General features: G+C 38.7%; 1 protein-coding gene across 1 annotated transcript; it reads right to left on the bottom strand.

The window, feature by feature from the left end:
* Positions 1-4,544: 4,544 nt before the first annotated feature.
* On the bottom strand, positions 4,545-8,464 carry LOC118229477 (UDP-GlcNAc:betaGal beta-1,3-N-acetylglucosaminyltransferase 7-like). Its single transcript, XM_035421445.1, has 2 exons — positions 8,388-8,464; positions 4,545-7,236 (listed from the first exon to the last, which is right to left on the bottom strand). Coding segments are annotated over exons 1-2 (1,221 nt in total). The 5' UTR covers positions 8,390-8,464; the 3' UTR covers positions 4,545-6,017.
* Between the last annotated feature and the right edge of the window lie 6,828 nt (positions 8,465-15,292).

The following is a 15,292-nucleotide window of genomic DNA, read 5'->3' as shown; positions in this document are numbered from 1 at the left end:
TGCACCTGATTCATGCCTGCTGTACCCTGTGGTCTTCTTTTGTGTTCTAATAATGACATGGACTAAACTGACAGAATAAACCTGAAGGCCTTGCATTTGTTTAGGGTTGAAAAAGGACACATCCCATATAGACTAGATCATGTTGCTAGGACATCCACAGCACTGCATGTGCTATAGTATTTAGGCCACAACTGTACAGGTAAATATATGGCAATTGGAAGTACTTCTGAGCTTAATTTTACCGAGGATATATTTCTGGCCCTCTTGGATAGTAATTTACTGCTCATAATTTATTGTATAGCATAGAGGTGACCAACCCTCGTCAAGGAGAGCTGCAGGGTTTTTATTTTCACCTTGAATACAACAAACGCTTTAGACCAAAGAATCCAGATGAGGTGAGTTAACTCTAATTGACTTAATTGATCAATTAAGTGAGGGGAAACAACAAAAACCAGCAAACCTTGCAGCTCTCCAGGACCAGGGTTGGCCACCTCTGGTATAGCAAACAAACTGCTATTTTTACTGTAGCAAAAATCTTTTATCTGCAAAAGTTCCCATCACTTATGTCATACTGGTTTTTGTTTTTTGGAATTTGGATTTATGTTGCCTGAAAATGGTTTGACTGGAACCTGTTTACTGTTGAGCTGGCAGTTGCTCTGAAGGGAAAGAGTGTCAGTATTGCAGTGTCAGTGTTATGTCTACTGCAGTGTTCGTGGGCTGACCGTCCTGCACTGACTCCAGAACATGGCGCGCATTGTTCAGTCAGCATTGCTGGAGACTCTCTTTAAGGATAGGGTGTGTTTGACTGGACCTGAATGGAGCTATTTAGGGATCAAATCTCATTTGCTGGTCATGCTGACCACACCAGTGGTGTTCTCTCGTTCACACTGCATGCATTCTTGTAAGATTTTAAATGACACTGTTCACAATGGCAACACATTGCTGCACATTCAGCTTGTTTAGCATATTTTAGAGTCTCAGCCATATCAAAAGGTATAAAGTACATTTGTCATTTTAGCTGTAAAACCAACTCTTTCATTCATAATTATGATGAAACTAGCTAACAGCCACTGCCAAAATCACAGTGTTTTTATTATTAATATTATTATTTTTACATTCTTTGTGAGTTTATGTTTGTGTTAGTTAGTGGCGTTCCAATGCAGAAGGACAGAGGTGAGAAAACAAGCCATCTCTGGCACCTATTGGATCGTTCTTGGTCCCACTCTAAGATCTTGGAAAAGATCACTGTGCCAAAGAGACAGGTACGGGACCTTCTCGTGACTTACATATTTGCATATTATTCACTCATACATCTTAGAAATTCAGTTGCAATACCTTCCTCAAGGACTTCCTCGATGACTGCTCTGCCTGGGAAACAAATCTTCCGATTTCAGGTTTTTAACCCACCAGACCGTTGCACCATATTAAATGTAATTGCACTGATTGGGCCTCATTCACAAAACATGTATGATCACATTTGATTGTAAAACATTCATCATTTTTTCTTATCTGTATTTCTTCATGGCTGCTTTCTAATGCTAATCACATGAACAGGATCGCGCATAAAATTCACAAGCAGTCAGAATTCATCATCTCACACCTGGGACATGCACAAAAACATAGTTCTACGCAAGTGTGATGAATCCTATATGTTTTGTAGGAACATTTTTAAGAACAAAAGTAAGAATAAGAATGGTTTAAGAAAAGTTTTGTGAATGAGGCCAATTGTGTCTCCCCCAGCCATCCTTTCATATGTGACAATTTCATCTGTGGTGCATGGGAACCTGCCTCTATTTTCCCCTGAACACCATATATGCTAGGGCAGGGATCATCAACTCTGGCCCTCAAATCCAAATCCAGCCCTGGTTTTCTTTTCTCCCGGGTAATTAGTACTACTGATTGGCAAGACTGTCTTCACACCTGACTCCCAGGCAAAGGGAGGGTGGAAAACCAGCAGTTCTCGGCCCTTGAGGACCGTGAGTTGCTGATCCCTGTGCTAGGGCCACTAGTTTGTGGTACATCATGTGACCTGCTAGGATTTAAACTTGTATTTTAATGGTTATCCTCCAGGGGTCCCCATTGGCACTCCAATGTCACTAAATGTTGCACTGGGGCATGGTTTTGTTAGAAGCAATGGGAAATGCCCACATTAAAAATTAGAGCAGTTATGTTGCATTTAACTTTCACAAAAAAGTTTTTTTTTTTTTTTACATCTAGGTGTGATGATATAACTGCCATACCATAACATTATGTAACATTATATTATTCTGATGTTCTACACAGAGGTACTCTATTTGTCTCTTATACAAACACAGAACTGAAAGGCTTCTGAAAACTTTGCTGCATGACGAGCAACTAGTCTACTGCATCTAGCAACGCAAACATACCGTGCTCATTGTACTACAAAGTAGAAAGGAAACTAGGTAAAAGTTATGGCAGGCAATGTAGTCTAATGTTAAACAAATAGTTTGTAATTTTTTCCTGCTTTTGTTCATCTGGTGAGATAACACACTGCGTGTCCACAATTGTGTACAACACAAAACCCCTGCAAAACGAATTTTTTATTTTATTGCCAGAATGCATATGACCTGTATCTCTGCCAGGCTCATATGTTCTGTATTCTCATAGAGGCAACTAGCCAGTGGGGCAGTGGCTAAAGGAGAGAGGGCTGCCCGATGGGCCACAGAACGACCCTGATTAGCAAGAATGATCAGTTAGTTCATTAGTTCTCTAGTTTCAGGTGTGCCAAATGGGAGACTAAATGCTTGCCAGCGCTCCCGATGCAGAAGATGTTAAAATTGTTATTCATCAGTCACATGCTGATTAATGGGTAAAGTGGACATGGATATGGAAGCTGTTTAAGGCCAATATTCAAAATAAAAAGCAAAAGCAAAAAATTATTTGCTGGTTTTGGAAGCTTTGGCATACACATCAGATATTTTTGGTTACTGATTACTGCTCTGTGTGTAGAAGCAATTTGAAAGGTGATATATAGTAGTATATAAATATATTACCAAGTAATGATGGTATTGGACACAATAGGAATAGCAATGCAAATAAACACAAGAAACCTGCAAATTAATTACCTTGAAAACCTTCCCCTGACTGCTGTGTTTTATTTTTAAATTTTCTGTAGAGTAAGGCACTGTAGAATGAGTACACAATGCAATAAAACATTTGTACATTGGAAAATGTGATTTCTCTTTCTGTATTCTTAGTGCAAACTTGCAATTGTGCACAATGAAACATACAGGATGAGATGTATCCCAGTAAGAAATGCGTTTGCATAGGATAAATGTAAGAAAATGACAAGATAAAGAGCCAAACTTTCCAATGACAAGAGTACAGGTATGTGTGTGTGAACTAAATGATGGGGTGCTACCGCAGTCAGCTGTTATTGAAAAGTGTACTTCCAATGCAGTTGGGATGGTTGAAAAGACTGTTTAAGTGAGTGATGCAACAGCCAAAGGTGCTCATAGATGGACCAGTCAGAAGAAGCCAAATATAAACATTCCTGTGGAAACTAATGAGTTATAAATGAAAACATCAAAGTGAACCAAATGTGGTTAATGTTTATAGTGGGGTTAGAGAGTTCACAGAGAATGAAAGAGGAACAAGATACAGTAGGAACCTTGCTGGATAGCGTGGAATTCCCTTGAGGACAGTACTGTGTGTTGATGGTAGTAATGGCATCCAGGAAGAAGGCTTTTTAAGAGCAGACAATGAGATAAGGCACCCTAGGGGACTCTAATGTAAAGCATGTCTTAAAGATCCAGGGCCTTATAATGGAATCGAGAAAGCGATGAGGAGGATAAAGTTAGAATACGGACCGATCTGGAAGGGATCTGTGTTTCGTTCTGAGTGGTGGGAGAGCAGAGAAAGAGGGCCGAGCAACTGTGATAGGTTACAGTATTACAAATCTGTCTGTATTACAAGATTAAATTCCCTTGGGAAATTGTCAGTGTATTTTTTACCAAATAATGTGACTTGTACAGTTGAATTCAGTGGAACTCAAAATATGTACGAGTAGACCGGTCAAAATGGAAAGCCAAAGATAGACTAAAGACAGATGCCAATGAACAGCATTTCTCTTCAACAAACAGCCAAAAGTTAGAAATAGCTCTGGAATCATCTCAAGTGAATATTTTTAGATTAACTGTACTTAAGCAAGGTAGACTTCCAAGACAATAAGTTACTTCACTGAATGAGTGTGAGTTTGGCATGGAGCCTACCTTTGGCAGACTCAGTGGTATGGATTTACCCAGTCATGAAAGAGTGACACCCTCCCCCAAACTACTGATAGTGGGGAAGGGTGAGAGAGTGGTGAAATAGCAGGAAGGCATGGGTGGTTTTCAGCAACAGCAATATTCCGATAACCTTCCCTGTTCCCAAATGTTCTTTGGCTTCCGTCCTGGAATTGTGCACAGTGAATCTCTTGTTACTGTATGGCTGCTTATCTTTGTTCATAATATAATTTGTTTATTAAAAGAGTGATAGTTTACTTTTTCTATTTTTGCATAGTTTATTGTAATGAACGGGACACAGGGTCTTTCATCAAATCCTGAATTTAAGTTTGCAGGATTTTTAAAGTGATGAAACATACAGTTGACATTTGTATAATACACAAAAATGCAAATCAGACCACATTTAAACAGCATGTCTCATTTAGTAGAGTTCTGAATTCTGAGTCTAAGAAAAGAATCAAACTCATTTTTAACATTTCATATAGCACAAAATAACATAATATATAACAAAGTACAAATCTAAGGAGGTTATATTGATTGATTTGTTTAACAATGCTTTTCTCTGACCACATTTATTGTGTATTGTGTTCAGTTTTGTACATCACACTGAGAGAAAGATTTCTCTTAAGAGAAGCTCCTGAATAGGTAAAAAAATGACAAGTAAATAATTTCCAGATGTAAAATGAAAAAAAAATCTCCTTATAATTCAACAAGCATCACAAGCATAAAAACAATACACCTGAATTTTAAATGTTTCTTTAAACAAATATTTTATTACCTCATTTTACATTCTTTTTACAAGTATTTACATCCGTGTATAATCCCTCACCTCTTTTGATTAGTTATAACATCTTTACTCATAATTATTCTACATAAATACAAAAATTCACTTTATTGATGAAAACCAAGAAACCTGTGCATGTACCAGCAATAGATTTCTCCTACATTCACAGTTCTGTATTTAAATTAATATTATGTGTAAACCTTTTCCCTTGTGCAATTAATAATTACTATTTCAGTACATTTTAAGCAATTCCAAAATAAATATATCCATATTCTGAAATGGTGTGAAATATTATTTTGCCTCTTTGCTGCTTTTCTACAAAAGAAAGAAATGTAATTCTTCACTTAAGTTTGAATCACCCACAATAGATTAACAAATCAGGATTTTCTTATTACAGTGTGGCTAATGTGTATAATTTCTTGATCCTAAACATAAATATTAGGGCACATGTGCACACATACACGTAAGCAAAATCTTTAACCCTCTTACAAGACTGAGGTAGCTAGAAACTAATCATCGTGGTCCATTGTTTAGTTGACTATTCAGTTCTATTCAGTATTTGCTGTAAATGTATATAGTATACCTTCATAACCCGATCAAAAACCTATTTAAGTATACCTAAAGCTGCAATTTCCTCTCTGGGTAGAATGTTGCGTTGCCACCAACTCCCTCCCAATAACATTAACTTCACAGACTAACCAGTCATCAAAACAGGAATGCAAAGCTCAGTGATATAGACTTGACCTCAGACACAGTTTTGAAATTCTAAATAGCAATAAAAAATAAGTTAAATCACAAGCCTTCACAGCCACCAGTGAAGGCACCGCCTCTTTTGTAACACATAGTACATACAGTATAATTTATCCAGGTCCTTTCCTAAGCATAGAAATACTTGTCTTTGAGTTGGCTTAAAATTAGTTTCCCTTTTTTGCCTTCCACAGTGTAGTTCACAGAAGCTGTGCATGAGCTGCCTGCCTCAATGTCTATAGCTATAGAAGTACTGCCTTCCGTGAACAAATGAGGTCACTGTTGACTAGCCTCCACATGTGGAGGAGATCGGAAGGGAGAAGCTTGTGCACCACAATCATACTCTTGAAGAAACACGGCTCTCTGTTTAGCCTGCTGGTCTTGTTCTTTACCAGCCCAAAGGTCTTGAAGGCATTGTGTTTGATGGGGGAGACCTGGAGCACCTCCAGACACATGCCCAGGAAGACATCGTCAATGGGATACAGGTCCAAGGTTTCAGAGGCTCTGTAGAGTTTCCTGGCCAGGGGCCCACCCATCAGGAACCCACCGCCCCCTGCATATGGCGGGTAGTGCGTCTTGTTGTACAAAGCTTGGGGGATATAGTACTTGTTCTCTTTCTTTCGAATGGGCTTGGCTTTGAAAAGGACATCGCCCACAAACAGGTTCTTGGCATAAGTTCCCCCCAGGTACTCAAAGATGTTCTGGATGTTTACAAACACATCATCGTCCCCCTTGAAGATGTAGGACACCCTACCACAGTAGGTACCAAACCACTTAAGGAAATGGGTCTCCTTGAGGGTGAGGTTAAAGAAGGTGTCCAAAAAATCCCACTGCAGGATGTCCCCATAGATGTAGTCTTCATACTCCAGCAGCTTCTGGTGATGGGCTTTCTCCAGCTCATTCGATGACTTTCCCAGGAGAAACAGGGTCTTAACCCTCTTTCCATCGACCTCCTGCTCCCTGCCCCAGGTCTTTCTGATTACATCCCTGCGGTCGTGCTGGATTATGATGGACTTGATGATTATGAGCAAATAGATCTCCCCACTGCACTTCTCTGGGTGATTGATGATCATGGGAAAATACCGACAGTGCCTGTACAGAAGGAACTGCTTGAAATTGGGCTCCAGACCAGCAAACCACCTCATGCTTGTGAAGTTGGGGTTGGCAGTGCAGTTGGTGGAGGTGACATCCCAGGTCCTGGGTGTTCCATCCTCTGTCACTCCCTGCTTCTCTGAGGTGGCCACTGGACTAGTGTTCCTGAAATGTCCGCTGTCCTGGAAGGGGTCCTTCTTCAACAGGGCCCTTTTGAAGATGGTGGGCTCCTTTTGTGTCTCCCTCTCCAGCTGAAACTGCACCCCAGTGTTGATATTGCCCCTCTGGACCACAGTCAGGGTTAACACAGCCAGGAAAAACATCAAACTCACTCTCTTATACATCCTCCATCTGTCTCTGGCTGTCATCCTGTAAAAAATAAAACATCACAATTATCTTGCTTTTACTTGGAGGAAATTATGTGAGAAATAGCCAGTAAAAAAGGGACATACAATTGCAAAAAACTTCCATCTCCAATAATCAATACTAGCTAGCATTGATATTCCTCTTAAAAACAGTTATTCAAGTGGTATTCTCCTGTTTATTGTAAATAATATAAAACCTATTTCTTATTTAACATGCAGTTGTAAGACACCTTTATATACACAGTCGCCTACACAATAAAATGTCCAGTGTTAATTCAGTTCTAACAGAGTACATATGAGTCCAATAGGACTCTGTAAGAGTTGATTACCATTGAACATTTTACAGTATGCTAGTTCATCTTGGAGTAAATAAATGAATACTCTTGTATGTGTAGAACAAACTGCTCAGCACAATATAAAATTATTTTAAAAGCAGTGAACTGTCTGGGGATATTCATATACTCTAATCAACAAACTATAAATAAAACACAAACAAAGACTAATTTACATAAACAGCCCACATAGTTTAATTTGAGTACGTGCCAGGCCAACCGTTTTACACATGCCAAGGAACCACAATATGCTAATTCATAACTGACCGGCCCTCACAACACTTTTAAATAGACTTAACTTTTCATGCTGAATTCACGTATAATTCTTAACCCTTTTTATCGGAATGTTTCAGTGTTCTAGAACTCCATTGCTTTCAATTTCTAGTAGTCATGATTTCATCAGTATTGGAATGTTCAGTTAAGAACATTCTAATCACATATTGTTAGCATCAAAGGGCTTGTGGGTACGAATCAATATTCATCAACAATAAGGAGAATTAACACACTAGCAACTGTGCAAATGTCACATTTAAGCTTGAAGCATACGAATGAGCTAAACAAACAGACAAACAACCAAAAACCTAATCAAGACCAGATTGAATTAGCAATCAGTTTTTAAAAAATTGGAATTTTGGAGGGCACTTTCACAATACTAATGACACATAGATCTTCATAATACAACGAAAAGTGTGTTTCTATATTTATGGGGAACATCATATAAATAAAAGTAATCTGACATGAAATAGTTTTCCATTAAAAAAATTGTTTCACAAACTTTGCAAAACATTTTTAGCTAAAACATCGATCGAAAGTGTATACTTACATTTTAACCGGTGCAAGTAGTCAACTGGGTCTGTCCTTTGGCAGTGGTTGCTTAGCGAAGTGCCAGCAATCTCAAAGACTCCGCATTGTCTGCTCGTTTGGAAACTGACATCTCATCGCAGCTCCTCCCAGATCTTAGTTTTATTCATCGCCCGTTTACAGCGCAGCTCAGACATCGGGTGTGTACATTTATAGAATTTTCAACGATACGTTGTCAAGGGGGAAATTACAGCTTCAGATAAATCTCTCGGTGATCGGCATAAACCAACATTCATAAACAAACGAACTGTTATAATTATAATGCGCATATTACGTACAGTACAGGGTTGTAAGACGTGAAAACATAGAAAGCATACAAATTCTTAAGCCCAGTAGGCTACTGCTGAGATAGCAAGATTGTCTGTACTCGCCAATATCAGATAAATTCACCCACTTACATATTTATAGAGCAATATGGACTATTACAAGAATGGGCAGTTTATTAAATTTTCAGTCAGGAGATAAGTGATAATTATCAATGCCCATTCTTTAACTATATAAATGCACTGTTGATAAAATATGGTCTGTGCCAACAGTAGAAAGTTATCTAAAAGGAGTGCTTTGACATATGCAACAACAACATAATGTGAAAATCATGTTTATTACATCAATAGACATGGATTTGGACTATTCCTTCTTAAGAACATTGAGCCTGTTGGTCTGGGGGTGGGGGGAAAGATGTAAGCTGTGGAGAGCTTTGTGACTGAAGCTCTTGCCATCCATACCCCAATAATGAATGCTCTTTCAAAGTCAATTAGATCTTTTCCTCTTCCATCCTGACCCAGAATCGAGGTCAACTGGGCCTGCTCAGCATTTTTATACATGCCACAGATCATGATAGGATGTTAATAGCTTTTGTATCATGCAGTACACTCATGTAGAAGCATTTGCATTCGTTATAGTTTTCCACTCATTTATATATAAACGGTTTTTGTATTTGGCTCAATTATGAAAATATTACTAGAGACAGATTGATCATTTTTTAATACAAACAACTGCATCCCTTGGTTATGATTACACACTACAATTAAATTTCTGGGACACACCATTCGTTAGCAATCTGACCAAAAATACAGAGAGTGAAATGTTACGTTTAACCCTGAGGTTAGGATAAAAACTAACGTGGCGTGGGGTACACCTAACACTCTTAATAGCTTTAAAAGTTAAAGCTATTAAGGCAATTCAATACAATTCCATGTTATATAATACAAACAGTATTTTAATTATTTTTTGATTACATTTATATGTTTTTCGTGGCCTACCTATATCTGTGAAAATCTATCACAAAACTGTACATTATTATCTGGTTCACATCTAATGTCAGTTCAATCCAAACAGCTGTATCATGTCACATGTCACCACGTAGCCTAAAGTTAAAGTTGAGTTGAATATATTTATGAAGATCTGGTCTGAGTTGAACAAAGCCAGGCGTGGATGATCTACTGTCCGCACATGGAGGGGCGACATAGCTCAGGAGGTAAGACCGATTGTCTGGCAGTCGGAGGGTTGCCGGTTCAAACCCCACCCTGGGCATGTCGAAGTGTCCTTGAGCAAGACACCTAACCCCTAACTGCTCTGGCGAATGAGAGGCATCAATTGTAAAGCGCTTTGGATAAAAGCGCTATATAAATGCAGTCCATTACCATTCCATTACATAGGACTTCATGGACCGAACTACAGTGGCTAGTTTTCCCCTAAATTCACGCATTTCCTGGTGAAATGCACACACAGCTGTCCCACTCATGCTGGTAGATGGAGATATGGTAATAAAGGGAACCAGGCCTGGATCTGGACCAGCAGCTCCAGAGAGAATAGAAATAGCTGATAAATGTAGAGCTGAAGTTCAGTGTTCTTGGCCTGGTGAGGGGAATGGGAGGCTGTGTGGGGCTCACACCTTGGGCTTTGCACAGATGGAGCAGTCACTGGACCACTGTTCTCTGTGCTGGCCAGATAAAGAGCAGCACTGTATGACCAACTGCACTGCAAAAACATGCATACATGGATTGCGCAAATAGGTGCTAAAATGTGAAACCCAAAGTAGAAGGTATATATTTACTCTGGGTCAAAATATATATGTATGTCTTTTACCTAAGTGTATAGATTTACGGGAAATAAAAAAGTTTTATAAAATATATTAATATAATAACATATTGGTTGACCTGTTACTTGCTCAATATATGCTAAGTAGTTTATTTATTAAAAAATACATACACAGTGAGCTCTATAATGTTTGGAACTAAGGCATTTTTTTCATGATTTGGCTCTGTAATCCGTAAAAAGTTGAAGTGCAGATTCTCAGCTATACCTCTGAAATATAACAACCTGTTAAGGATGATCCAGTGTGACACTGCCTTGGACCTCCAGCCATTAACAATTACATAACATTTATTTTGCATGCATTCATATCCAGAGCTATTTACTAAACAATGTACAATAAGGTTCAAGTGGATAATAGGCACGGCAGTAACTACATAAAATGATAATTAAAGCCAGTAACAGAGCAATAGTTTGATAAGCTATTCTATTAGCATAATTAGCTATCCTAACAAACATTCAACTTTCTTTTCATGAATTTGCAGGGTTAAGCAAAGTGTTTTGGCATTTTCAACAGTATTTTTGAAAACTTGTAAGAGACCTGGGTCTTTTGCATGGTAAGCTGATTGTGATTTGCCTCATGTGATTGTGTAGGTTTGGGGTTCTGCCCCCTCAAATTACAGAAAGAGTGGAGCCAAAGTGTGTGTGTTTGTGTGTGTGCGTGCATGAGTGCGTGTGCCTGTTTGCATGTGCATTTGTGCTGACAGGGGCCACCAGCTGAGCAGGAAAGAAGAAAGGAAGCTCTCGCAGCTGTATCAATGCTTGTGAGGTCACATCCAACCTAGCAGGTACACATCCGACAACAGACCCTCATGCCCCTTTATCTCTCTCCCTGTCTGGAGACACGTTCAGACAAACATTGTTTCCTTCCTTCGGGTCCCAGAAAAAAAGCCCATACTGTAATGAATGGGAAATGGCATTATAATGATCATATTTACTGGTGCATTCCAACACTACTGCCTGGTCTTTTTCCACCCTGGTGAACCCGACTGGTATATCAGCTGGGCCCAGCTGACCCTGTCTGTTTAATTACTGTTCACCTCAGGGCTGGCATCAGTCCCTACTTCAGATCAATTCAGGCACTTGGCAGGATGAATTCACATTATTTGTTTCCCATTAGATCTTTTAGTATCAATTCGCTCAAATACATTCTGTTCATAACTGTTCCCTCAATACAGTCCCCTCTCATAACCAGTTCCTTAATTCAATTGCTTTTCAGTATCAATTTTCTCAATTAAATGTGGTGTCTGTATTCCATTTAGTTAGATAATACTAGGAAAAAATAATCAATGTGCTGTATGAATATGAATATTGCAAGTAATCAACGAATGACACAAGAATGATTTATAAATAAATATTTTATTTCTTTATAATTTTCTATGCTTTTGTCAGCAATCCAATTTTCGCTGTAAAAAAGTGAAATTACCATTATAATGTATTATCAGTACTATTAGTTTGAACAGCCTCTGAAACTAATGCAAACCAAAAACAGTTTATTCACAGAGGTGCAAGTTTATATGAAACAAAATAAACTGCTACAGAAGCCCATCCCCCATACTGAAGAACAAAACATGCTTATTGTTACCCAAAGATGACAACAGCAAGGGGAATCAATGAGTTTATGCAGTCTCAACATGCTATATTCATTAATGTAAGACAAACCAATTGCTCAAACCAATGTTTAATGGTTTGAGCAAAATCACTTTTATTTATTTTTTCTTTCATAGATCACAAATGGGAGTACAGTATCTAGCAAGCTAGTAGGGTAGTTTAGCCAACAAGCTAGTACTGCCATTGTAAACTCCATTAAGAAGCGTGCGTGAGAGAGGTTCTGTTTCCATATTCATAATACTATATATCTTTCCATAATTTGTGCACCTTTTACCTGTATTTGTTATTCTAAAATGTGTTTGGGACATTTCTCTTTCCTACATCGTATATCTTTAACATCTGAGTAGCTATATCAAAGATCTGGGTAATCTGGGCTGAAATAATAGGCCCTGAGAGACATATACTTTTTTGTTAAGTGGCTGGACATAATGGTGACATGTCGCTATCATACAAGAATGTAAAGTGATGTAGAAAACCTAGAAGAATAAAGAATTTGTTTAACTTTGTGAAAACTGCAACAATGTGAGTGGTCAATCAGCACTCTTAAACAGAAAATAGGTAAGTAAACGCTCCACCTCATTTTGAAAAGGTGGATAAATGGCATTTGCGTGCATTCAATCTCCACTACATCCCTGTTTACAACACTACTGCATTATCACTGCTGTGACTTTATCCTGTTGCAAATTACAACACTACTGCATTATCACTGCTGTGACTTTCTCCTGTTACAAATTAGAACACTACTGCATTATCACTGCTGTGACTTTCTCCTGTTACAAATTACAACTACTGCATTATTACTGCTGTGACTTTCTCCTGTTATAAATTACAACACTACTGCATTATCACTGCTGTGACTTTCTCCTGTTACAAATTACAACACTACTGTGTTACAACTGTTACATGGCACGTTTTCACCTTTCACACAGAGCTTTATGGAGCACCAAGGGTTCTTCTCTTGAGAGTTAACCCAGGGGAAAGGTGCCCATGTATGAATCAGCCTGGTAAAGGAATGCTCTGTGGCCAATTTTCTATGGATTGACTTCTCTAATATTAATTCATGTTCCACAATATATCCAAATTTCATGCTATTACTGATGAAGCAGAAATCCAAAGCAGGCCAAAGTGACTGGGTGACCATCAGAATGTCCCCTTTGCTGAGCAAAAGCAGCAGTGCACTTCCTGGTATTGTGCATCTCATTCGTTTCATGTGTTTTAAATATAACACACTGCTGGTGCCTAAACCTGGCCGTCCAATGGCTTGGAGCACATATTTAGTGCAATAAAACATGCAAATTATAATGGATGCAATGCGCACACACACACACACACACACTCAGTGACTGCTTTATTCCACACACCTGCTTGCTAATGCAAATAGCCTGCTTCTCCAAACAGGAAATAGTGGCTTTAGCTCATGTAAAGCATACAGATAATGGAATAGAGGTTTACTTGTTGTTCGACCAAACATTAGAATGGCATGACATGAGAGCTAAGTGACTTTGACTGTGGTATGATTGTTGGTGCCAGATTTGGTGGTTCATCTCAGAAACAGACTGCTCTCCTGGTATTTTCATGCACTACAGTCTCTGGAGAAACAGAGAAAACAACCAAAGCAAAAAAAAAACTTCAAATGAGCTTCAGTTCTGCGGGCGAAAGCAGAAAAGCCACAAATACAAATGCCCAAATTACAACAGCTGGTTGGTTACAATATGGGGGGGGGGGGGGTCCTGTCATGGTTCCTGGACACCAGAGATTTTTGGGTTCGTTGTCCTAGTCCTCACCATGTTTCCCCCACTTAGCTTCCCGTAATTGTTCATGGTGTCCTTACCCGTTTCTTGTACCTCTTGTTGTTTTGCCTGTTCCCTTGTTAGTTTTTCTAATATTGCATTATTGGTTGATTAGTTGGCCATTAGTCTCACCTGATTGTATTTACATTTGCTGTGTTTGTTCAGTCTGCGCTCGGTTTCTGTTGCCTACTCACAAATCCTCCGCCTTCTTTCATACTCCAGTATTTTGTGAGTCCTGTACTTTATTATTTCCTGTGTTAGTTAGCTCTCCCCTCGTAGTTTCCTTGTGCCATTTATTTTCTCCCCATTTTAGTATTTAGTGTTCCCTCCTGTTTGTTATTTTGTTTTTCTTTTTATTAATGTGTTCTAGTTTGTTTATCCCCATCTTGTGTGATTTTCTGCGCTTGGGTCCATCTTGACCTATGGTATACTAAAATACCAATATAAGTATGTGCAATTTAGTATTCTTATTATTCATACTTGACTACAAATGAAAAAAATAATTGAAGTACACTCAAAGCACACACACACAATATATGGCAAATATGGATCTATACATTTCCCAGAAAGTATATAGATTCCCTGTTGCACTCATTCAGCAATGGAGGGATGGTGCCTTGTCTGACCCAATGAAAAATAACCCCAGATATCACAATGTAGGGGCTGTTATGTGTGAATTGTTTTCCAAATAAATCCAATATATATTCTGGCTATCTCTTCCTTTTCTGTCCTATATGCAAAGCTATTATTTTCTACAGAGAATGCTTGTCCAGGAACTGAGTGTAGTACAGCAAGCAATGTGCTTAGCATATCAAAGCACGGGAATATCAAACACCACACTGGAGACATGCTGGGAATCAAACTCTTCTTCTTCATATGTCAATATCACTAGTTTTACTTTCACTGACTTTTTATTCCTTGGTGAAATATCAATGTGGCACACATTGGAATCACATAAACTGTTAGAGCTGATTGAGCATGTTTTAATGTTTTATTTGATTACCCCCCCCCCCCACACACACACACACACACTCACACACCACCTTTGGTGTCACAGAGGGTTGTGTGGTCACAGAAATGACTTTTCAACAGTTTCTCACAGTGAAGAATCAAGTGTAAAATCTCAGTGACATGCCATAAAATGTGAAACTACATTAACCAAAGATAAAAACATACATCAATTATGTGACCGGTAAAAAGAGAAAAATCTTTCTTTTTTTACAAAATGGTGATTATAATGTTTCCTGGTTTCGTCCTCTGTGCATTTTTTCACATCTGAAGACAGGACAGTGAGTCTGTTGGAGCCCAGCAGCTGAAAGATGAAACCAGCTTTCATGAAACGCACAGCTGCCTCTGCCTGAATGAAGGGGAA

This window comes from Anguilla anguilla, chromosome 6, assembly GCF_013347855.1.
Source record: "Anguilla anguilla isolate fAngAng1 chromosome 6, fAngAng1.pri, whole genome shotgun sequence".
In the NCBI taxonomy this organism is placed as follows: Eukaryota; Metazoa; Chordata; class Actinopteri; order Anguilliformes; family Anguillidae; genus Anguilla; species Anguilla anguilla.
The sequence above is the reverse complement of the archived record's forward strand: the minus strand, read 5'-3'. Positions and strand labels throughout refer to the sequence as shown.